The 26206-nt window shown below is 39.9% G+C and overlaps 1 protein-coding gene across 1 annotated transcript; it reads right to left on the reverse strand.

The window, feature by feature from the left end:
- Positions 1 to 160: 160 nt before the first annotated feature.
- Positions 161 to 26206, reverse strand: si:ch211-197l9.2 (protein SOGA1). Its single transcript, XM_015605056.3, has 12 exons — positions 26133 to 26206; positions 25216 to 25979; positions 23288 to 23512; positions 17521 to 17679; positions 11760 to 11828; positions 10469 to 11596; positions 10166 to 10276; positions 9242 to 9403; positions 6759 to 6995; positions 4546 to 4592; positions 1968 to 3414; positions 161 to 959 (listed from the first exon to the last, which is right to left on the reverse strand). Exons 2-12 carry the CDS (start codon positions 25969 to 25971, stop codon positions 807 to 809), a joined length of 4494 nt encoding a protein of 1497 aa, XP_015460542.3. The 5' UTR covers positions 25972 to 25979; positions 26133 to 26206; the 3' UTR covers positions 161 to 806.

Raw genomic sequence — 26206 nt, forward strand, 5'->3', positions numbered from 1 at the left:
TTCATATTATGGTCAGAAATTACACCCAGTTGGACAGTCAAACGGCCAGTAGAGGGCGTACAGTTCATTCAATAGGCCACAAAGTTATAAGCATTTCTTTCATATAAACTAATCTAATTACTAATCAGACCCTTATGGTCAAGAGCCAGAAACAAACCAGTGTGATTTATAGCATTCAATTTATTTACAGTCTATAATATGGCTTTAATATCCATTTAAGACAGTTAACTGTTAAGGCATCTAACAGTTCTATGCCATTATATATGTACATACAGTCAGGCAAAAAAAACATTGACATGTTTATTCTGTAGGAGAAGTTAATGAAAATTAGTGTAATTTTTGTTTTATTTTTATCAGTCCATTCATCATCAATTTTTGAAACACAATATAAAGAACAACAGCCAGATTTACAATAGGGCAAAATGGTAACAGTGGCAAAAATGAAAATACAAGGTTTTAGCCTGTTGGCAATGATATAAATATTGTATAACAGTAAAAAACATAAAATATACTATAACTATAACCATGGAAAATACATAGATGTAAAACTTATCAATTTAAAACCACTAAACTTAAACACTATAATTAGGTCAGTCAATCCAACAGAAACCCACTTTCTACATATAAAAGGAGAAAAGTTTGGCAAGTGGAGGAGAAAGCCATATATCCATATATCCATATATCTTATACTGAGTCATGGTTCTTTTCCCCTCATCACAATCTAGGCTGCTCTAAGCTCTTCTCCACCTCTCTAAAGAATCCTGTCAGCTGGGCAGTGGTATCAGTGTGCACGGTGACTCCGCCTCTTACTGGGGAATCGGATCCCGTTTCCCAGCAGCTGCTGTGGGGTATTCATGTGGACGGAGCTTGCAGTGACCGTGGGCGTGGCGAGAGTTGGTGCGAGATGCTCGAGCGAAGCAGGATGCTAGAGTTCTAGAGCTGCAATCGCAGGGGCCGTCCTATAGGGGAGGAAATATACAATGTTTAATCCAGACCAAAGAACAATTTTACAATATTTATATACTAAATATTTCATTCATGAAAAAAAAAAACCATAATATACACTGATGTGCCACAAGTCATGGGATAGCAGTTTGTCAGCTAATCATGTTAATCATGCAGAAAACTGCTTGGGAATGGCCATATCTGTGTTGTTTTGTGAATGAAGTTGAATACTAGCCATCATACTCATGGCAAGGCATTATGAATTTTTGGGCATTTAACATTTCTCAATCCACAGTGTCATGTGTATTAGGAGCACTTTATATAAGGCATTACCACCCACAGTCAACAGTGCAGTGGGTGGTAATGATCTTGACTGGCGGCATCTGGCCAAAACTGTCTGTGCAAACACACAAACGACACTAGCAGACATTACATCCATATGCAATACAGTAGGTTCCAGATGCATATCCCGTATGTCAGTGTAGTATTCTGTAGGTCACACAATACTAGATCCTGTCTCATGGCAGTGTATAATAGATACCTATCAATTGTTGCTTTTCAAGGCTAATGCAGTCTGATAACTGCTTTCGGACATATTTGCAAAGTTAGTTTAACATTTATTACAGTAGGAAATTAGATGTAATTATTGACTTTTTCCATTTGGAAAAAAAGAAATTGATTTTCATTAATTTCTTCCATACCATTTTACATAAAATTGAAGAAATAATCTTTACTCAATTTTCTCCTCCAGTCTGATAATATAATTCAACCTATTGTTGTTGCAAGATGCAAAGCAAAATAAAAAAAATAGAGAACTGAGTAAAAATACTTTTTATTATTTTCCCTTAAATTCAGATTGTATGGGAAAAGAATGAAAAAAACATTTGGAAATTTGGAAAACCAAAGAAAACATGTTTCTAATACACTACACAAAATAATTAAATTCATCCTGAAACAGTCGAAAATTGGACTGGATGGAATGATAAGCATAATCACCTTGTAAGCCCCTACATTCCACTCACCTCCAGAGTGACAGCACCAAGTCCCTTGTCCTTACTGATGGGTGTCTTGATGCCCTGGCTTTGACCCTGGCACTGACCCTGAGCTTGTAGTTGTCCAGTCCTTGGCTCATCCTTCTGACCCTGTTTCATAAACCTGCGATTAACAATTCTGGTTACGCTGTCGCTCCGCACCAGCGGTACGCTGGGAATCCGAGAAGTAGGCCCCTCTGCTTTCTTTACTCTTGCTGAACCAGCGTGATCCCTACGAACTGCTGGAGCTTTCTCCCCTCCCGGGTTGGGTTTCTCTCCACGGCCGCACACGTTGCGGAAAAACTCCTGCACCAGACCGTACTTATGGATCCCTGCGGACTTGCGGCCAGCGGGCTTATCGCTGCCTCCCCCGGACACTGAGTTGGGTCTGGTTGAGCTGGAACGACCCCAGGCAGAGGAACTGGAACTGCACTGAGAGATACTCCATAAACCACGCTCCCTGGAAGTTCCCAGCCTGGAAGAAATGGCTAAAGATGACGATGAAGAGGACGACAGGGTAGATGAGGTAATGGAAGAAGAGGAATTTGAGGAGGTGGAGGAAGAAGAGGTAGATAAAAATGGAGAGGAGGTGGAGTGTCTTCGGTTGAGTTTAGGTGAGGTAGAGCAAGCTGGTAGCCTTTCTGTTGGCCCAGACATCCTCTCCAGGGATGCAGAGATTGGCTGAGCACGACCAGACACAAATGATGTCACCCTGGGGGACCAGTGTTTCCCGGCATACATGCTTCGAGGACCCTCGGTCTGAAGACCCACGCTGTTCACCTGAGGTTGAACTTGAGTGTTCGTTTGGGTTCCTGTGCTGATAAGTCCCACAATATGGCTCGCAGAGTCCCGCCCTCTCCTCCTCTCTGGAGTGCTAGGGAGAGAAGATTGAAGGACACTGGCTGTCATCTCCTTCATGTCGTCACTCATGTTGGCTGAAACCTCTAAACTGAAGGGCAGGCAAGATGGAGACGATAGTCCATGCGTTTGGAAACCAGAAGAAGAGCTGGTTCTAATGGCAGCAACTGAACCTTGCTCTATTGTACTATTGCACTCCAGAGGTAGAGTCCCAAGCCAGCTCTCGTAGACAGTGGTTGAATCTCCATTGATATGCTGAGATGAAGGTCGGTGGCAGTTTTTTTCTGGCCGATCCCGAGGCTCCTCACCCTCATCCTGATCTTCTACTGCCACAGCACTGAGGTGGATTCTGCGTGCTGAGGGAGGACTGTAGTATATCCTCAGTGTGGTTCTCTCTGGAGCTGTGTGGCTCTTCTGAGCTGTTTCCTGCTTTAGGTTCATATTAGGGAAGCTGGGAGGCATGATGGGACAGTCCCAGGTCTTGCAGAGATCTTCTGTGTCCATAAGAGCTGCTTCTCGACTGAGGTACAACCAGTTCTTGGTAGAAAAACGTGCAGATTGGCAGATTTTGGGAGTCGTCCTGTGAACAAAATTAATTACTGTTAGTTGCTAGACCGTCCCATGACTTCTGGACCAAATTTGGATTACCTGAGCAGTGAAAGAAATGTGCTACAGGTCCAGTTATGAACACTAGTCACAAATGCAGAAGTTCACAAGAACTACACTGATTATAAAACAATTCATGAAAATCTAACCCTCTGAGTTTCACAAACTCACTAGTATGTCAAATTGCAGTATTTGTGTATCTGTTGTTTTCCTCTTGTCTGTGATTGGTGGATTTGAGCATTTCTCTATATTCTTTGTGAAACTGACCTGGACTGGACTGACTTATTGTATAATTCTGGAATAACTTTAAATACAGCCTTTAAATTAAATGGCTTCTTTGTCAATCAAAAAAAAAAAATCAGGAACTGGGTTGCAAGGAAACTTCAACACTTTTCATAGGCTCATAGTACTGCATATGCATATTTTAGAAATATTTTGAGAAGAGATAATCAAGCATAATTAAGCATATTTCTGCACTATATGATCACAAAGATATTAAAGCTTCCAGTCCTTAAGTTCTTTTTCTTTTTAATTGAAAGCAGTAGTATTCCTGAATGTGAAGTGGACAACATATTCTAATATAAGGTATCAAATTGCTTCTTTTATCAGCTGTGCACAACCAAATATATTCATTTTAAAAACAGAGTGGTCTGGTAGTTCTCTCTGAGAAATTTCCTGGCAACGTCACATGTCTTTCCATCAGCTTTTGCTAGTTACCTGCTTCAACTGTGACACGGATAATGTCGCTGCTACAGTAGCTACTGAGAGCATGAGGTTATAAGACTGTCAAAGTGTCTTTGCTCATTTCTGCATCAGTAAACCACAGGAAGGCAACGTTAGAACTGAAGAGAGCTGGCAAGCTAATAAGGAGTGCAAAAATATATCACCAGATTTTATATAAAATATTTATTATTATTATTATTATTATTATTTAATATTTTCCACATGCTGATTGTAATTACACATTCTGACACCCACAATCTACAGATTGCCACTTTATTAGAAACACTGAGATGAGCAGCATGTTTGTGGATCACAGTGGGTTAAGAAATGTGTTACGAAAGCTACACATGTGAATAGAGAAAATAACAGAGATAGAACTGACCTGTTGTTGGTTTCTTCTTCTTTCAATGGAGTCTTACATCCATCAGACTGGAAACAAGCAGACATGACAACAATTTAGTTAAAGATTTTGTATTTATAATAAAAGTAGGTTTAATTGCAGTCTAACCTCAAAGTATGATTTTGATACTGAATGTTGTGGGTATGGAGGCAGCTAGGGCTGAGAGATATTCTGAATTATGTATCAATTATATATATTATATTTAAATTATATTACAGCTGAGGAATGACAGTTTTATTCAGTTTGTTTTATTTTTATATGTGCCAAAACATAGTAACTAACAGTATCATCTAGGGCTATCAAATTTGCAAAGTAGTGTTTCTTAGACATTTATATTCAAAGGAGTCAAAACTGTATAAGCACACTTCAACTTTTATAAATCAAATAAATAAATAACAAGTAACTTATTTTAACCTTATAAACAGTTTTTATATTAAACAAGGTACAAAAATAATTCCAGTAATAATAATTAATAATAATATTTCAGTAAAGCATAAAAAGTGTAGATTCACTCATGCAGGTTTTATATGTAAAATATGGGGATTTTTTTGACCTCATTTTAAAAACTTTAGCATTAAAAAACATCATTTCATATATGGAGTAAATTCAATTACCCTTCCTAGCACTACTGGCAGCCCACAGTTTTAGTTTGTGCTAGCAATGTTCACACAAACTACTGGAAAATGGCGATTTTATTTAGGAAAAGTGTGTCAGAGAGTGAGGGATTACAGTCAGTAAAGTAAGGAGGAGTGAGAGCAGAAACACTCAGAGATCAAGAAAAAATCTTGGACAAATTCCGAAGACTCAAGCCTCATTTCTCCCCAAAGCAGTTAGTTACAGTGTGTTCATCTGTATACTGTGGTCGTTTACTACACCCAAATTCTATTTTAAAGATTTTGCATGCGTGTGACTGAGGCTTGATGATGTCCTGTTGTAAGTTTCATCCTCAGTGTAATTCATATTCACTGTTTTTTTGTTCTGTATCGTGTGTGTAGTGCTGGCTGTGGTCAGTGTGCTCTGGCTAAACACTTCCTGAAGTCCCGATTGCAGTGGATGTCTGCGCTTTGCCCTACTGTACTGCAGTCCCAACAGAGGATTAGCCTAAATTCCATCCTCACACATACGTGCCTAACTCCCTCGTTTCCTGAGCGACAGTTTGAAACGTGGCCAATGGATGAGCAGTATGATGTTTTTTTTTATGCATAATAATAACTGGTATTAAATGTGTACGTAGCACTGGCATCTCAACTACACATTCGGTAATAATGAGTTTTTTGTTTTAGAGGCAGCACTTGAAGATTAAATATTATTTTTTATATTTTACTTCTCATAACTTTTTTTTTCTTGTTTTGGCAGAATTTCTAAAATTCCTTCTGTTTATTTCCAAAGAACAGACTTAAAGGGAACTAATCTAATATATTGGAGTGGTCTTTTGGTCCTGCTGTATATGGCATGATAAATATTCACACAGTGTAAGGTTTTATAGCTTATCTAACATAAAACAGGCACTTTCGGTTCTTAACTCGAGGTATTGTAAAATAGGATTATATATACTCAATGTATTTATTTATTTAGTTAGTTAGTTAGTTAGTTAGTGAGATAGTTAGTTATTTCTAATACATACTGATCAAGAATAATATTATGACCCCCTAATGGAAATTTTAAACATTAATTGTCTATTCAATTAGACCCTCTAGATGCTCCCACTTGTGGATATAAGATCAGAGGAAGAAGCTTATCTGTTTCTACACAGTTTGTGTTTGTCATCCTCTAGTCATTTGTTAGTGGTGACAGGAAGCTGCTCACAGGACACTGTTGGTGGACTTTTCTCAATCCAGCATTGACACTGAGGTGTTTAAAAACTCCAGCAGCACTGCTGTAGCTGATCCACACCATTAGCATTTCAATGTCACCGCACTGAATGTCCCACCACCCAAATAAATAATAGCTTCTCTGTGGTGGACCTGTGTGATCCTGACCATTTAAGAACAGGGCACACTCAAGCAACAACGAAATAACACCACTAAAATACCTTCAGAAATACCATAGCAACACTGTAGCACCCATCTAGCAACCGGTTATCAGTTACACCAAAGTAACCACCTAGGATTTCGAGGCAACCAAAAGCTACCAAGGCACATCTGTTCTTGTGGCTTATTACTTTATTATGAACATAGGTTATGAACATCTCTCACCTGGAAGTTCTTGTTCTGATTATCCCAGTCCAGACGAGCCTGGTTCAGGTGTTTTAGAAGCTCCTGCCTCTCACAGTTCCAGTTCCGCTCACACACCTTCAACTGTCGTGTCAAGTCCATGACCGCAGCATAGGACTCAGCTAAAAGGTGCTGAAGCTTCTCAACATGATCCTTCTGCAATGCCATCTTCAGGTCAGGAGATCCTTTTGCCCCTATTCTTCCAGATGTACCTTCCAGCTATGGGCACAAAAACAATAGTCTTCACAAATTAATCACCAGCGTTCTTGCACCGTTTTAAAAGTCAAATTTAATGCTTTTTAAGACCTTTTTAAGACCTTGATAAATAAAATTTAAAACCCCAAAATGTAGTTATAATTATTTAGGAAGAAAACTCGCTAACCTTAGTCCTCTTCCCAGTAGCTTAGCTAACTCGCCAGTAAGGTCAGTATGTTAGCTAGCTCCCCACTAATGTTAGCTAGCTCTCTCCACTGTAATGTAGCTAGCTTGCTGCTAATGTTAGCTAACTCTCCACTAACATTAGTTCTGTCCTCGGTAATGTAGCTAGCTTGCCGCTAATGTTGTCTAGCTCTCATCTAACCTTAGTTCTCTTTTTGGTAACGTAGCTAGCTAGCCGCTAATGTTTGCTAGCTCTCCGCTAACGTTAGTTTTCTTCTCGGTAACAAGCTAGCTCGGTGCTAATGTTAGCTAGCTCTCTGCTAACCTTAGATCTTTCCTTGGTAACTAGGTAGCTCACCGCTAATGTTAGTATGCTAGCTAACTTGCCGCTAATGTTAGCTAGCTCTCAGCTGACGTTAGTTCTCTCCCCGGATTAGATGTTCAAGGTGGGCCACTGTGTTTTCCCACTGGCATTTAACACACCGTCTGAAAATGTAATACCTACAGCAAATTTCCAGTAAATTTAAGACAATTTAAGACCCTAATTACCAGGGTTGAGAAACATTTCAATCACAAGTATAAACCTCAAACTCCATTAACTGTAGCCTGATATAAACGATTCTGAATCCTGCATGCCTTCACCTTATTTCACGCCACTGGGTTCAGGCTAGCATTCCTTCAAAAGGGAATCCAGTTCAGGCATATGAGTGTAACATTAAAGCTTCGCCCGCTGTTATGATTTCTTCTACATTTAGCTTACACCATCAATGCAACCTAACCAAACAAATATGGCCTGTTTTTACCCTGGCTCCTAACCAACCTGTTCACTGCAGCTGCATTCACAGTGGTATGGCTGCCCATTTCAAATAAACATGGGTGAGAAGAGCTCGTCTGAGGTAATAAAGCTCTCATTTGCGGTAAAGAAAGACTGAATACACAAAGCATGGAATGAAGGTCAAACGTGAAAGCTTACGAAATTGAGGTTAGATATTTTCTTTGCTCAGACTATAAAAGACTAGAAACACTGGTCAAGAAGGCAATGATGCAAAAAAATAATTTCAGTGGCTCTTAAAAGGGCACAAAAGGCCTTTTTAAGAGTGTATCCATATCTACATTTGTTGAAAACATGCCTATTAGCATCCTACAGTGGTGCCACAGTAACATCTAGAATGAAATGGATTAAAAGCGTATTAGTTCAGTTGTACTATACACACAGAATCCTGAATATCAGAAGAGATTATGGCTAGATTCCTGTTACCAGGCTAACGTTGCTCAAATCCATTTTCTCCTTAATATTTGACACAGATCTAAATTTTCAGGGCTGTATAGTAGTCACTTTCATATGTGGTCCTAGATCAAACACGTATCTGATATGCAGGTATGCAACATAAATGAGAATGGTCAAATCAGATTCCATACTTCTTTTTTTTTTGCCTGTATTCATGTGCTTAGGCTATGTTCACGTTGCAAGGCTAAAGTGAATAAAATATTTTTTTTTGCCTTAATGTGACAACAATTAGATTTTTTTAAGGCTGTGTGGACATCAGTTTTAGTCTATTTGAGTCTATTCTTGTGGTCCAAGAATAGATACATACCCGATTTGCAACATGCAACATGAATGTAAATGGTCAGATCGTATTTTATTCGTATACACTTGGTGCTTATGGCAGATTATGCTCACAATTTAGTTTTGTATCATGAATAACTATTACATTACTGTATATTATATTACAACTAAGAGAACATTGCTTAAAAGACAAAATGCAGCACAACACTACTGTTGTGGCAAAACAACAGAGGCATCATGATAAACTACACAATAAATGATGTGTGCATTCATGCTGCATCAGGGCCAGAATCTTTTACATCACAGACAGATACAAGTCTATTTATGAATGTTATCTATCAAAATAGCCAACTCTCAAAAGTGCAAAAATATTGCAGCTTAGTGCTTTAATCAGCCAAAACTGTCAGCACAGAAGGACAAAATATAGGAATCGAAATTGTCTAATAAGCTTTGAAATGTGAGCATAGCCAAAATATTAAATGCTATGTTTAGGCAAATTTCTTGTTTTCTAGTTCCTCACCCTGCTTATGAGGCTCTTGAGCTCTGTACACTCCACTACCCATGCTGCTTTAGACTGTGCAAACTGCTGTGCGATGTGCTGGCCGGTTCGGTACTCCTCTTGCAGCTCGAAGGCTAGATCCTGCAGCACTGACCTCAGATCTGAGAGAAGAACACTGCTCACCTGCGAAAAAAATAAGAGCACTTCTAAATTATGATTTGATGCATCATATCCTGTTACAGAATTTGAAGACCTTTTTATGATGCACAATATTTATAGCAATATTTTAACAAACAGATAAATTGCTGCAAATCAAATCCTCTCCCACACATAGTACAGCAATTTATATAAAATGTAAATGCACATGATGCAAAATATGATCCAAAATAAACTCCAAAAACTACTTTATGTTTCCAAAAGTATTCACTTGTCTCCCTTCACATGAAATGACATCTTATTCTTGATCTATAGGGTTTGATATGATTTCGGCCCACCCATTGCAGCTATACCGGCTTCAACTCTTCTGGGAAGACTGTCCACAAGGTTTAGGAGTGTGTTTATGGGAATGTTTGACCAGAAGTGCATTTGTGGGCTCAGATACTGATGTTGGACGAGAAGGCCATGCTCGCAATGCTCGAGGTCAGGATATGCAGGCTAGTCAAGTTCTTCACACAAAACTCGCTCATCCATGCCTTTATGGACTTTGCTTTGAGCACTGCTGTGCAGTCATGTTGGTACACCCCCAAACTGTTCCCACAAAGTTATGAACAAAATTATTTGGTATGCTTAACATTAGGAGTCCCTTTTAATGAAAATAAAAGACCGAGCTAAACTCCTGAAAAACAACCTCTCACCATAATCCCTCCTCCACCACACTTTACACTTGGCACAATGCAGTCAGATAAGCTCTGTTCTCCTACATCTATGCTCTATTAATTATCATACCTGTCTGTGGAGCTTTCCATGATGGTTGTTCTCTGCTGAGGAGCTAAAAATGTTTCTGGATGCTTGTATCTCCGCCTCCATTTGAAGATGAAGATATTTCTGGCCGTCCATCTAAATACATTGATTGTTACAATTAGTCAGTGCTCAGAAAAGTCATTATTACAGTACAGTAACACAGTACTGTATAACTAGGTCTTCAGAACCCAATGTTTATTTTTCCATGCATATCACTTACAGAACACACCATTTTTGCAAATCTTTAAAATTATACAAAGAAAACATTCTTCCGTTCATTGACTTTACCTCAAATAGGCTCTTATTCTCTCCAGTAGGTCTCTCCCCTTGGCGCCATTGCTGAAGGAACCATCGTAGTTGCAGTGTGAGCAGGTCAAGACCGTCCGGGTTGCAACTGTGTTTAAGACTGTTGCTCAATGTTGTGTCTTCACTTTCACTGTCTATCACCTGTTCTGTAGTTGTATTTTCACCAGAATCTAAAATGTTGCTGTTTGAACTGTGATCGGTTGGTGATGAATTCACAAGAACTTCTACTTTAGCAACTAAAGCCCATAATTGGGCCTGTAGCACCTCCAGTCCACTGGTCAAAGGACTTAACATCGGATCCAAAAGCCATGGGTGGGTCTTACTCTTAGAATCAGCTTCTGTTTTGCTGAGGTAAGGGGTGCCTGAGATGAAGTTATGGTCAGATATTGGGGAGAGGCCATTTTTGGCAGTACCTGTAAGAAACTGGATGGTTGACGTGACTAGCATAACCTGGTCGCGAACTACAAGGAGGGCCTCCAGGTCCTTGAGACTAAGAGGGTTGCTTGACTCAATTTTGGCCTTTTCAGCTCTCTCTACAGTTTCAGTACACTTCTCTTGGTCTTCAAGTGGGTCTCTTTCTCCACCAATTGGTCCTTCTCTGAGGATCTGGCTCAGTGGACAGTCCTCTGATGGTTGTGTTGTCTCTTCAGACTTTGCATGACCATTGCACGTCACTCCATTGGCGTCCCCTAATGGAGCAACACTCAAGCAGATGGGAACAGCCAGATTCTCCGCTCCACCCTCCATCACCTCATCCACACCATCAGCTTCATCAACCTGGCCTCCTCCAGCTCTTTCCCGCATTTCGCTCATCTCTGCCCGAAGCCCCCTGTTCTCGACCTCCAGCTCTACAATCCTACGACTCAACAATGTGGCCTCCTCTTCTACCAGTCGCAGATGGACCTTGACCTCTGCTTCACGAGTGTGGGCTGAGTTGGTGGTGCCTGCGGCGGCCTGCGTCGAATCCACATCACCGTACAGCAACCTATATTTGGCCAACTCCTCACGCATGCTCTCACACTCCACCGCCATCTTGGTCAGCTTCTTGCACATGAGTGCTGACTCTTCTTTGGCAAAGTGGAGCTGGCATTTCAGATCTTCGCTATCTTCCTGTAAAACACAGAGATTCTTTACTTTTATATCCATTCAAACAAGCAGATTGAGAATTCAGCAGTGAAATATATTTTGGAAGGACTTTAAAGCACAGAAAAGCACACAAATAGTCCAGTTCATTCATGAAATACCATTCAACAAAAGCATCATCTGTATTCACCTGTGGAGAGAGCTTCTTTTCGTTCCTGCTGGCTGATGATCTCAGGCTTGATCTCCTCCTAAGAGAACTCTGCAGAAAAACAGAGAGTTTTGATACATAGTTTGGATGCTCATTTTTGTTCAGTTATATTTTAAAGTTAAATTATGTGATTTTTTTCTTTTTGCCTGAACTAATGCCTTTAGTGCTGTTGTCATCAACCAGTTCCATTGTGGTGCAGAATATTGACTCGCTGCCAGAATCTGGCTCCCTTTCATGCACACATACATCAGGCAGCAGTTTGGGTACAACAGATTACACTCGCAAGGCACAACCAGTGAACCTAAGGGCATGAGGGCAGCAAAAAAACAAACCCACAGAAAAGCTCCTGTAGCATGTAATGCTCAAAAGGTAATGCTGGTCATGTATTGTGGAGTCCATGCCTCAACAGGTCAGGATTGTGTTGCCATCAGTAAGGGTGACCTAAGCAGGTGGTGTTATGGCTGATCAGTGTAAACTTACACTGTAAAATGTTGTATAAGGTGTAAATGTCGGATCCTTTAGTTTATTCAGAACTGTTTGCTGCTCAGGAATTCCCAGAAGGTCAGTGGGTGAAATGAAGTGATATCTCCAGCCTTTATTAAATCAGCCACTGACCTGTTTCCATAGTGTCACTGAGCTGTTGGGGCTACAGACACATACAGCTGGCAGACAGCTGTCAAAACTAATAAAGCTAATTATTACTGGAGATAAAGCCCTCAAATCCATTCATTTTATACACCAGTCACAGCGAGCAAGACTTATGTCCCACGCTGTACAGCAAGGAAATCTGACACATTATCTGACACATTGTATCAGGAATTTGTGCTTCATTCATTCAAAAGTTGAATTGTCTTTTAACCAACTTTATGGAAATATGCGTAAAATCTACAATTGTGGGCAGAACGGTGGCTTTGTGGTTAGCAAGTTCGCCTCCCAGCACTTGGGGTCTTTGGTTCAAGTCTCTATTTGGGTGGGGTTTCCATGTTTTCCCTGTTATCTATATCGGTATCCTCTGGGGAATCAGGTTTTCCCCCACAGTCCAGAATCATGGAGTTCAGGTAAATTGGATACTCCAAATTGCCCAGAAAATTTGAATACTCCAAACTGATTTGTTTATGTATGCATAGGTATGTGTATTGTATAGGATTGTGTGTGCCCAGATATGGACTATAGCACTCTGTCCTGGGTAAATGCTGTAGTGCCCGATGTAGTCCTCCTCCAGGTGAATGATTGTGTCCGGTTGAGAGTACGCTGTGTGCTATTGGCTGACGCTTTTTACCAGTGTGTGGATGAGTGCTGAGTATGAGTGTAACTTTATTAATTTATTCAAACAATTAATTTTATTAACACTTTGCAGTTGCAGGTTTGTACTTTGCAAAGTATTGCCAACATTTTCATGCATTTCTGAGATGGCTTTTCTTGTTTCTTTGGGGTTTCCTTATTTTTTTTCCTGTATTTGCTGCGATGTTGTACAAAGTGCCTACAAAGAACCTTTTTTTTTAAATCAGTATTGCTAATACTTGCATGCACACTGTATTATCTGCTTTAGATCATGATATATGTAATTAGAGTGTGCCTCCAGACCTGCCATACTATTATTTGGCCCTCAAATAAAGCTCTTCTGAAACTTCACTCATATTGATAAATAAAAAAAGAATTTATACCACATCCCACATGCATTACATTTAATTTATTACAGTTAATGTATGCAAATTATGCATACAATACCCATTCTTTTAACACACTCCAGTCCCTCAGCCCCGTATGCTTTACTACAGGCAAAGCATGCATGCCGCTCTGAGAATGAGAGGAATGCTGGCGAGTGTCAGTCTCGCTGTCTGCTCTCTGTCTGACTTAAAGCCAGGGTTTAGGCAGCTCTAAGAAGCACAAATAGCCCCGGATGTGACATTCCCAGTGGACATGCATCACAAAAATAGAACCACTGAACCAATCTTAGTTCTAGAATAATTATTTGTAAATGTGTTAAGCATCTTCCTGACAGTTCCTGACAACACATTCAAAACGGGATTTAAACGGCCCATAAGGAACACTTCTACTATCTTCTGATGTGTGTGTGGGCTTATACACCAAGAACAGTGTATTTAGAAACCTCTTTTTAGTTGTTAAGATTTAACTTAAGATTTAGCTTTTCATACTGCATGTTTACAGCTCAGATATGTAAATGAGTTCAGTTCTGATTGGTTAATTAGCTGCCCTGTATTGTGCCTCATTCAAACATTAAACAAGGCCAGACTGATATTTTATAATTACCTACTTTTAGATACTTTAAGCTACTTTTAGCATGTGCATTAGACTAAATATCCAGATATTTATTTTTGTGTGATTAGTTTTTGTGACATCACAATTTTTTTCATTTGAAATCTGCTATTTGTTTTATAGATTCCTTTTTATATATGGACTGGGGAGTGAATTTCTACATTTATAAACAATGCTTACATACCATGGCAAACTTGTATTTCCAAAGAATGTAAGGGACATTATTTTTTCCACATTATGGGCTCTTTATTGCACAAAATGAGCAGATTCACTAATAACTAGTCTGTAATAAATGGCAATGGTTGTCTTCGTAGCAGAAACAAATGACCCTGACCACAAATCATTGTGCTTTTGCAGGGAAATGTGAATCGACTCCATCAATCTTAACTGGTTGACGGCCATGTCTTCATCTAGTGGGTGGTTTTATTGATTATGTCTCTGTGTTTAGTGTAGAGCTGGATAATCTGGTTGTGGGTGATTTGCTCTGTTCATGGGGATCAGAGCAGGGCAGCAGCTGCTGGAGATGAACGGGCTGAGCTGAGCTGTAGCGATCCGCTTCTAAGCACAGAATCCGGGATTAAAGTGACTGCATGCAGCGGGGCAGCGGTGTTACAGGGTCCCTGGCCTGGGCAGGCAGCCAGGAACAAATTATTATGACTATTATAAGTAAATAGTCATGTGATGTAGATTAATCTATTTAGAAGAAATGATATACAGCTCTGGACAAAAATAAGAGACCACTTAAAGATCACAAGCCATCAAACCAAACTGAACTTCTTGGATTTTTGCACCAGGAGTGGCATAAAGTTATCCAAAAGCAGTGTGTAAGACTGCTGGAGAAAAAAACATGCCAAGATGCATGAAAACTGTGATCAAAAACCTTGCATTATTTGAGGTCTGAAAGCTCTGCATATTTTTTTGTTATTTCAGCCATTTATCATTTTCTGCAGATAAATGCTCTAGATGACAATATATTTTTATTTGAAATTTGGGAGGAATTGTGTCCGTAGTTTATAGAATAAAACAACAATGTTCATTTTACTCAAACATATATCTATAAATAGCAAAATCAGAGAAACAGATTCAGAAACTCTTATTTTTTTCCAGAGCTGTATATAAATTATGAAGAGAGGAATTTATTAAAGGTTTATATGCAAGAGGTACTGGGAAGGCATGACTCACATTTTGCAACAAGCCAGTTATCATACAACCAGTGATGGACAGAAAAGGACCTTCTGGGCAGCTTTATTTATAGATCATTTACAGGCACAGCCTCCATCACCTCTTCCTCTCTCTATTCTACCTCTATCTATCTATCTTCTCGCTTTCCTTCCCTGCACCCACAGCCGTGGCTGAATGACAGCTGTGGCTTGAATTCTGCACCTCAGATCCCATACTGCTGTGCTTTGCCCAAACACTCAGCTGTTGGTCACACCCATCACACACATAGCTGGGGTCAAGGTCAGGCTGAAACCCAACCCCACTGTGAGAGGACAAGGCTGCTGGGTCAATAAAGGACACAAAATTTAGGGGAATTTTAAAATTACTGCTTCAATAGTAGATTTTAAGGATTAGCATGGACCACTGACTATTTGGTAGGTTAAAATTGAGTGTTGAGTGTTTATGGCTTGATTTTATCATCACTGTGTTTTTTTTTTTTTGTTTTTTTTTTATGATTTGTCACTACTCTCCCACATGCTAGCTATCAGTTGATGCCACCTGCACTGGGAGGGCAAATGTTAGCATGCACTCACTTTATCAATGTCATTGGACAGCTCAACAGTCAAAGAAGAGAACTCTACATACTAGCTTAGTGCTGAGTGATGGTGGGGAGAGGCAGGATATTCTCTCACCAAGAGAGATTTAGGTCAGACATGCTGTCTTGGACTACCAGTCACACATTGACCAATAGCCCAGTCTGATTTGATAGGGTTAAGAAATGAAATCCAGAACTTTACTGACTGTTATCAACTACACGTTAAATTTGTATTTGCAGTCTATTCTGTATCATGATACACCATCACTACTGCATGCACACAGCTATTAAACAGAATAGGACAGTTAGTGTTCTCCTCCAAGCATGTTCAGCTTTCCAGGTACAGATGACCTTGTTTAATTAGCAGTTTGAAAAGGTGATGGGTGGCGCTGCTGGGTTAGTCTTGTAGAAACCACATGGTAGGGGTGTGCCATATCGTATAATACGCAATAATATCGCCAACATTTTTGAATATTGTGAACGATATTATACCCTGAAATATCGTGCCATATCACCCACCCCTAATTATCAAATCAGGGCACTACTTTTTTGCTGTTTTTAGCAAAATAAATTTTTACATTGTTCTCATTTCCCATTATATATCTACTAGAAACTTATATATCTGTCCAGTATTATTTATTTAACTTTAATCCTGGATATATGGAGATATATGGAGTGCATTGTTAGTATCATGACATTCTGGATAATTTACTGATAAAATCTGATAAACATTCTTGTATTTTTTTAATATCTCAGTTAGGGCTGTTCCATACCATATCATATGCAATAATAGCATTTTGTTGCCCTAGTGTATTCTTGAAATATATTTTTTTTATTTAATGTTTTGTTAAAATACCATGAAATATTGTGATATCAGTTAGGGACCTTTACTGTGTTGAGCGCATTGTGTAATAAGTTGACCTTACTAAATAGAGGGTGTGATTTGACATTGAATTTGAGAGATTATGGGGGTGATATAAAGAAAACAGGCAACTTCAGTGCATTATTGTGAGATTGTTAAAAATAATACTTCAACATAACCTTAATATCAGATTAATTCATTCGATTTATCGGTTTTATTTACCATACATTATCGAAACGTGGCATCAAATATCAATGTTTTCATTAAAATATATGCTCTCTAAACTTTGGCCCCCAATCTTGTTAAATTCTGTAAAACTGGCCCAACTTTGGCCAAAAAATCCATAATTTCTGGTATTTGCTTATTGCTGTGATGTTGTAAAGTATAGTGGAGAATTGTCTTGCGATATATCTAGTATCACAGAATCACAGTATTGTCATATCATCATTATTATGGGAAACATTATTATTATGTGATAATAATATTGCCCTTTGATTCCAATCCCTAATAATGAGTGCATTATTTGAGGAAGAATAGAAAATCCAGTGTCACATTTAATGTATATGGTGTAAAAAATATTTTATATAGTGTATTTTAAACAAACTGAAAACAGATGAAAAGGTAGAAAAAACTTTAACAACAGCCAATCTATTAAACAAAAGTTCCATTATTTTTGCTGAGTGCACTGAAATGACATTTTGGCAACTATTCGAGTTGTATAACAAAACAACTACACTACTTGTATTTGTTTTGATTAATGATAGATAGGGAAATTGCTCATCCATTAGATGAAGTGTAAAAGCTTTTCAAACCATAGAAAACCAGCAATAAGAGTGCACTACCTGTACCTCTCTGGGTTTCTCTATCTCTGCTTGTAGGACCTGCTTGGCCACCTCCAGATCCTGCAGCCGCTCACGTAGCCCCTCGTTCTCCCACTCCAACCGAGCACTCTTCTTCTGCATGGCCTCCAGCTCATTGTGCAGCCGAAGAGACACACTTTTCGCTACCTGAAAGAACAGTATTTGGACAGAATTAGATCAGAGCACAACATGAACCTCCCAACAGGCACAACATTGATTAATCTGAACGTTGGGCACCTCGGGCCGCTGGAAATTTAATTTCACTCCCTTGGGATGTTAAAGTAAGACTTCAATAGGTTTTATTCAGAGCCCTGCTCAATTACACAGCAGTTCAGCTCATAAAATAGAGTTATGAGAAGGGATGAGGTATATCCAGGGGCAATATTCAGAGCTTCAGGCTGCATGTGATTACAGTAAGATCTCACAGGATTGTTGGTGGTTTTATTTAAGGGGAACAGTAATCTTTAGAGGAAGACCTAGGGATGGCCTTCTACTTGATTTTGGAGCTTTTTGTGAAGATTTAATTGCATTCAGCAATAAGAGCACTAGTGAACTCAGGTGATGATCACCACTACACCACTGCTTTATAGCTCAGTGCACAGGGAGATTTATACCTCTCTAGCCTATGCCTGGCATTAGGCATGTTGCCAATAGATTAACCCTTTCAGACCCTGCGTCCATTACAACGAACAGCTTATGTGTTTTCTTTTTTTTATGTTTTGTTGCACATAACGCTAAAAAAAGCCCATTTTCCATTAGAATAGAACATTAACCAGCCAGTGAAAAATGTACAGTGCATCCCACTGCATCAGAAAAAACAGTAACTCAGACAATAGGGCACTAGTAACTCAGCTCTAGAGCAAATAAGGCAAAGTAAGAGCTAATTTTGACAAATTTTATATTTATGTTTATGTTTTAGAAAACTTATATCATGTTAATGTTACTGTTTATGGATGATAATTAAAGTAAAAAGGTCAAAAAAATGTTAAACACAGGCATCCATTGTGTTTAAAAACACAATATTTTAGTTAATTTAATTAATTTTTTAAAGAAATTTCTCTTTAGACTATTCTTTAGAGTTTTCTTTTGCTTGCATTGCGTGCATTATCTGCTACAGAGAGTCATGTTCTATTTACAATAACTCTCTAAAGGGACTAGACAAATGGTGTGTGTGCATTTGCAAATCTGTGTCAGCAATGGGTGCAACTAAAGTTGTAAAGTTTTGGATATACACAGATCAAGCAAAACATCCTCTTTTCTTCAGCCATGATCTGTTTTCCAGCCTCACTGAGCATATAGGAGCAATCTGCAGTTCCATAAGTGAAGACTGTGGTCCTACATCCTTTTTTTATCCTCATTTCACCCTGTTCTTCAATGTTCAGGACCCCACAGGACCCCCACAGAGCAGGTATTATTTGGATGGTGGATCATTCTCTGCACTGCAGTGACACTGACTGCATGGTGAGTGTTGTTCTGGTATGAGTGGATCAGACACAGCAGTGCTGCTGGAGTTTTTAAACACTTTAGCGCCACTCCTGAACTAAGAATAATCCACCTCCCATATAAAAGCTTCTATGTAGTGGTCATGTGAAAGGAGGAAACTGTGTGAAATGAGGATAATATTAAAGTATGCAGAGAAACAGATACAGGACTACATTTTGTAAATATAGACATACAACAATCTCCTTTTTACTCAGTTAAACTGAAAAAAAAAATACAATAAGTGTAGAAACAAGGATAATGTTATGCTTGATCTATGTATTGTGTAGTCCTTTCATTTTGCTTGTCTGTTCGTATGGACACTTCTAGCCAGACACGACCAGTCACCACCTATTAAATGTGGATATTTATCATTTAGATGGCAAGAAAATTATAAAATCATGACAGAAATGTTTCAAAAAGGTTGTTTTGTAACCCTAACAAACACATCAGCATGCACAATAATGCCAAAAAGTCACAGGGCCTAATAATACACTATACTGAGAGAATAATATGAGCTGTAGAATGACTAGGGCATGTAGAAGGACTGAGATAAGCCAAGCTGCAGGAATCACCTCTGCGGTGGCTGAGGACAGAAAGACTTGTGAGAGCTATGAGATGCTGAATATTCTCTCCTTCTTACACACGTACACACACACACACTGTCCTAGTTTGCACAAAACACACTGAGGGTATCTATTTCTCCCACATGCCTCTAAAATAGACGGGTCATGGGTATGCCTGCAGTGATCACAGACAGCTGCTTCTAGACTTCCCTCACTGATGCTACTGGCCACAGTCCTTGACACAAATATACCCCCTCTCTCACACACACACTTAAAGAGGCCTATTTACTCCTGCAATTATTCACCAACACAGAGGTTACTATAGGTGACACCTCCTTATCACAGTAACAATGATAAAACTGTAAACTGAAATGTAGCACATCCTTGTGCAAAATAGTGATTTTATAAAGCAGTGCAGCTGATCTGTAAATAGACTGGATGCACCCAGAGGCCTAGTTTTGATCACTGGACGTGGTATCCGCAAAGGACGGCAGATGAAAGACCTCCTAAAGAGAGTGATTCAGATTTAAAGGGCTGCTATCCATCAGCTGTACACTTATGATGTTAATCTGGGTCGCAATAAACCTTTACATTTCCTTTTTTAGCTCAATAAAAGCAGCTTTTTTCAAGCCCTTTAATATATGTAAATGGTCTGTGCTTTGATTGGCTGCCCTGTATTCCTTCTAATAAAGAACCCAGACAAATTGGCAGAACTGAACAAGCTCAAACTGGATATATTATGCCTATAAAATAAAATATCATAAAAGCTCTTGCTGGTTTTATGTTTAGGTGTCCTAATACTTTTGTCCAATCAAATTAAAACATGCAGGTACACGGCTAATTATTCGTTTGGCTCCTCTGTATTCTTTTTTTATAACATGATGATACATGTCAGCCACCACCTCTTTTCAAACTGCTGCTGATGCAGCATTGCTGAGTAGCATCACAGCACTCTCGGAGGAAAGTGCAGCAACTCTGTTCCAATACATCAGCTCACAGACGCACTGTGCTGAGCGACATCACACTTTGGAGTGATGTGGGGAAATAGCTCCATCTACCCACCCAGAGAGAGCAAGGCCAATCGTGCTTTCTCAGGGCTTCCGTAGCTGATGGCAAGCTACATGAACAGGATTCGAACCAGCGATCTCCTGATCATAGTGCAACGCTTAGCCCGCTGGACCACTCAGAGCCCCTATATATTCTTTTTTGTGAAAAACAAAGGCCAGTTAAAAGGGCCTTTATGGCCTCTATGTAACTTCAGAGTAAATGGGCAGGGCCTAACAGACTGAATATGAAATATGTAGAGATGTTTTACGTGATCAGTTTAAAACATGCAGCAAGACTGATATACATCATGCTGTAAGCAAGTAACTGAAGCTGCCTTACCATAACGACAAGTGGATCAGACACAGCAGTGTTGCTTGAGTTTTTAAACACATTTTTAGTGTCACTGCTGAACTAAGAATAGTCCACCTCCCAAATAAAAGCTTTTCTGTAGTGGTCCTGTGGGGTGCTGACCATTTAAAGTGTATATTTAATTTATAGATATGGGAATAAATGTTAGCCCATTACCAGTCCTTGCTCGAACACAAGTAACTGAAGCAGCCTTGCCATAAGGACACTGGCCAATGTTCAGCCTCACCCACAAGAAGACACTTTACAACTTATCCAGGTGTTGATGTTCTCAATGCTGTCCCTTCCAATCCTGTGACTTATGCGATGTCAGTGTACATCAAACTTTTTCCCTATGATACAGGTACTTTATATTTCAATACACTTTTCCAAATGTTATACAACTGAAATAACATAATAATGTTTCATTTCCAGAACAAAAAACATCCATGAGTTTTATGCTTACAAAGGATAAACAAGAGCCTAGGGAATTGTAGCACAGCATAAGGCAATGTTCAAGGGAAGCACACAGATTGATGTGGGTTTCCCCTGCTGTGTTGATTGGCTTTTAATGGCAGTAACGTTCCTACACAACTCTCTTCCCCTGATTGGCTGATGAGTTCAAACCAAAAAATGCTTGTGTTGTGAGTGGTCTGCCACAAAACAGCAGCTGGCAGGCACAGCACTCTGGATTTTTTCCCTCCATTTTACCGTAAAAGATAATTGGACCACCTCCAGAATAGAAAGCTTCTCACTATACTCACAGTCATGAAATCTTAAGCAAGTCTGTATAAACTTGGATGCCCTCTCTGTTTAAACTCCTTGACTAATGCTCCTGATATGTTATCACAGCCACGCTCTTCAGGAGGGTCTTTAGTACTGCGGTTTGGAGTTTAAGAGGGCACCAGAAACAGACAGAATTGCACAACATGAACTGAATCACACAACTCTGATTCATATATTGTGCTTCAGAGTAATACTTAGTTGGTCCAGTGTTTTGTAATCTCAGCACTCACATCCTGGACTAATGAGGGTCATGGATGGCATCCATCATAGTGTTTTCCTTACACACATCCCTGCTAGAGGAAAAGTCACCACTAAATTACCAGGTAGTGTAAAGCAAAACCTACGTGGTCTTAAGCAGTGAAAGTAAACGACATAAAGAAAAAGAATGCTTGATCCTTCCCATAAATGACATTGGGCTCCATGACTCATGGTTACACTAAGTAATAAAGCTTCATAACTATTTTTTAGCCTAGATGTAAAAGTCCAGGGAAAACCCCTGACTGTTATAGAAACCTTATATTAGGCGAAGGTTTGATCTTTAAAGAGGTTGCAGAACTGTTTTTAAGAAATGTTCTATTGAAAGGTTCATTCAGGAAGCTAAAAGAGTGTACAGTCCATATGTTGGCACACAAGAAGGTGTGCAAGAACCATAATGTTTATAGAACAGTTGGATGAAAAGGCACATTTATATGTGACAAAGCATAATATATGCTAGTAAGCTAGATGGATAACCAGCTGTTGAGCAGTATAGTGTATGTTGGGCAGTGGTGGCTCAGAAGTTGGAGCACTGGTCTATTGACACAAGATTGTGGATTCGGGCATTGGGCTCATCAATGTGTGTCTTCTGAGTTTACTCACTAGTGTGTATACATATGTTCACTGCACAGATGAACATATGTATAATTGCATTTGATTTTAATCATGCATACAGGTTGTTCATGTTGGTCACCAAACTGGATAATTCTGGACATGTCAATCAACCAGCACGGTTGCTGTTTTTTTCTAATCTTAATAAATACTTGTCCAAAAATGTGTTTAAAATCGCTCAGTATACATCCAGATCTTTGTTTGTTTCACAAAAATAGTCATGTTAAGGCTCAAAAATAGACTGAATGGAGGCAATCATTTGAGTAACCATTGTTCATGTATTTACTGAGGGGAGATAGTTGATAGTCCATTGTCTGCTAACAACTAGTATCACCCGTTGTACACAAAAAAAGATACCAAACATGTCTTGGATGATTTTAAGCTCATCTTGGCTAAGTGATCCATTATGTTAATTGGTTTTTCTGTCTAGCTATTCCTTTTAGATACGCTTTTTCATTAGGACACTCTCCAAAAAAGCACTTAGTAGGCAGGAAGTATGCCTTTTAAAGGCAAAATCTTAATGGTTCTTTGCCTAGTTAAATAGTTCCTCATATACAAATCATATACCCTGGTGTATATTTTAAAAACCCCTGTAACTTTTTAAAACCATGCTTTTATACAGCCCCAAAAAATTCCCTAATATTGCTGTGTATATATTCACTAACCCGGACATCATGCTCCAGAGTGCGGATAAGCTCCCCATCCACTTGGCCGGTCTGAGCAACTCGCAGGCTGCGTCTTTCAGCCTTGCGGAGACGGTACTGCAGGATGCGACAGGTCTTGTTGGCCTGGTCCAGCTGCTGCCTGAGCTCCTGTAGCTGGTACACGTCCTCCTCCATGTAGATGTCTCTCATTTCCAGCATTTCAGATCGCAGTTCCTCCAGCTCATTCTGAATTAATAGCATAAAAAATATGGTTAGAGTACCAATGGCCAGAGCTGTAACACTAAAAACACTTAACTATATTGACTATAATTATTAATTGAGCCCTTCCAATGAATAACCATATTTTACCAATCAATAATTTTCATTATTGAAAATTATTTCATTTTATGTGCCTTTAGTTCCTCAATTAAATAACAAAAATGTAAAGCATGTTTTAAAGGCAAATTTCTTATTAAATAAAGAAAAATTGACTGACCTTCTCTAAAAGAGAGGAATGGTTAATATATGTTTTTTTGTTGGAAGGACTCAACTAATCAATGAAGGGTACAAATGTCTAAAAGGAGGGGGCATCTCCAATCACTCCCTTCAGCACCAAAAGTGGATCTCTCTGGCAGAATTAAGGCCAACAAGTATTGTAGCAAATAGCCTGGCAATGAGGCCCTGTGTGGGATTGAGGTAATAAACTGGCCAATGGCTTACTAAGGTTTAGTATTTGCATTCAGAACCAAAGCACTCTGCCAAACCATGTAAACTAGTTGTGGACACTAGTCTGACCTTTCTTCAATTTAAACCCTTTGGACTCAGCATTGTTTACCTGGTCTCCTTTTTGACCTCAGCCTTCTGCTACGTGTCAGTGACAACAAGGGGTGACACCAGGCATTTAGAGAAAGTATTAAAGGTTCTCTAAGGCGAGGCTAAATCCTAAATCCTTAAGAAACAGGTCACGTTTACTCACGTTGCTCTCCTGCTCTTTAGTGGTTTGTGGTTTTTATCTTGGGTAAATATTAACATAAGTTAGGTTTAAGATGGTATGATTTAAGATTTAAGGTTTAAGATGAATTGATTAATTGATTAATTCCCACAAGTTTACAGGATAAGAAAACAACTTTATTAACTTTAAATAGATAGTCCCCCCCACCCAAGTCATTTCAGAGTCACTTTTAGTCCATTTAACATAAAATGTTGCTACACTTTAAAGAACTGACACATTTTAATTATGCTAAAAAACTGATAAGATGGAAAATGCTCATTTCCAATCTGATAGCGATTTCCCACAAATCTGAGGAGGAAATACCCATGTTACAATGTGCCCACGTTGGTTTAATGTGGTCATGCTTGCCGGGTCCAGTTCCCCATATAAAGTCCGGCTATTAGGCTATAACTAACAAGGCTCAAGTTATCATTTAGATCAGGTTTCCAACAAACCAGTGGTCCTAAAGAGCAGGTGGACATGTCAGAACACTTAAACATCACCCGCAGCAAACGTCTGACTTGTCTAAGCCTGTTAAAGTTTGCAGTAAGAGACAACATTTTGTTTGTATGTTGTTTCTGGAACCCTGTTGGGCTTCTTCAATGGGCCCCCAGCATTACAGTCGCTTAATTCCAAATAGATTTCTCAGATAGAGCCTATGTGTAAATCTTTCAGGTCCCATCACTGATCCTGATGGGGCTCATCACTGACATTCATGTCTGGGGGCCAACATTTATCTTGTGGGTGACGCCGTGCCCCTATCGCTAGCATTGGAAGCCTGTTGGGAGCATCAGCTAAAAATGCTGTATGCTGTATTTCGACAAAAGTTTGTACTCCTTATTGTGTTTCATTACGCCCCAAGTCCATTTCACACCGGATTTCTTCTTTAAACAGCTAATGTACGTTAACGATGAGGATAAATACCAATAAATACTTTAGTAAAAAAAGTATTATTAACCTTCAAATATTCATTTTCTGACCGTAAATCATCATTCTCTCTTGCAAGCTCTGCGTGAAGCCCATCAGAAAGCTCTCCAGTAAGGTCAGAGAAAGCCAGAGACGAGCTGAAGTTCAGGCGGCTGTCCAGCGAGGCGAAGGAGCGCTCGTCCCCAGGAGAGACGCTCCTCTGGCCGAACCCCTGCGGGCTGGTGAGGAGGTCCATGGGTGAAACCAGATGCGCGCATTCCACGGTCTCCTCCTCGGCTCCTCTCTCGGTTCCTCCGTCGCTGCTCTGACCATCGTTAACTAAAGTCAGCTTAGCGTTGCTCTCCTCAGAGGTGGAGTCCGAGACTTCCGAGCTGCTGTCCGTGCAGGGAAACTTTCCGCGGGCACTGCCGAGCTCTTTCCCCGCGTCCTCGCTCGCATTCCCGGCACCGGGTGGTTTTCTCCTGCCGGCTGTCTTCCCGCGGGGTTTCTGAGAGCCGGTGGCGGCTCGGTGGCTCTTGTCTCCCCTCTTGCCCCTCTCGCCACAGTCCCCTCCGCTGAGAGCCGCCCCTCCAGCCGGTTTTTGGTGCCCGTCCCCCCGCGGTTTGGTTCGCGGCGCCGGCAGCGCGCGGTCAGCGGTACCTGCAGCCGGTGCGCTCCCGTGCGGTGGTTGCCGGTGCGCGCGCTGCTTCTCCGGCGCGTCTCCTCCGGTCATGACTCGCGCGGACCGCGGGATCTTGGACAGGAGCGAGAAGAACGGAGGAGCAGCCTCGACTTTAGTTTTCGTCATGCAAAAAGCTGGAAAAAGAGGGAAAGTAATCAATAATGAAAATAATAATTAATAAAAGTGAATAATCATATAGAAGTTGCAAGACGTGAAACAGAAATTAAACAACCTCAGAAAAAATAAAGGAAAGCTAATAACACAAAACCGTGCAAGGAGCTACATACAGTGAAAGGCAGGTCTGTAGCTCGAGCTGTGCTGGTTAAAGTGTTTAAAGCTGCTTTGGCATTTAGACACTCTG

This window comes from Astyanax mexicanus, chromosome 13 (assembly GCF_023375975.1).
Source record: "Astyanax mexicanus isolate ESR-SI-001 chromosome 13, AstMex3_surface, whole genome shotgun sequence".
Taxonomy (NCBI): Eukaryota; Metazoa; Chordata; class Actinopteri; order Characiformes; family Acestrorhamphidae; genus Astyanax; species Astyanax mexicanus.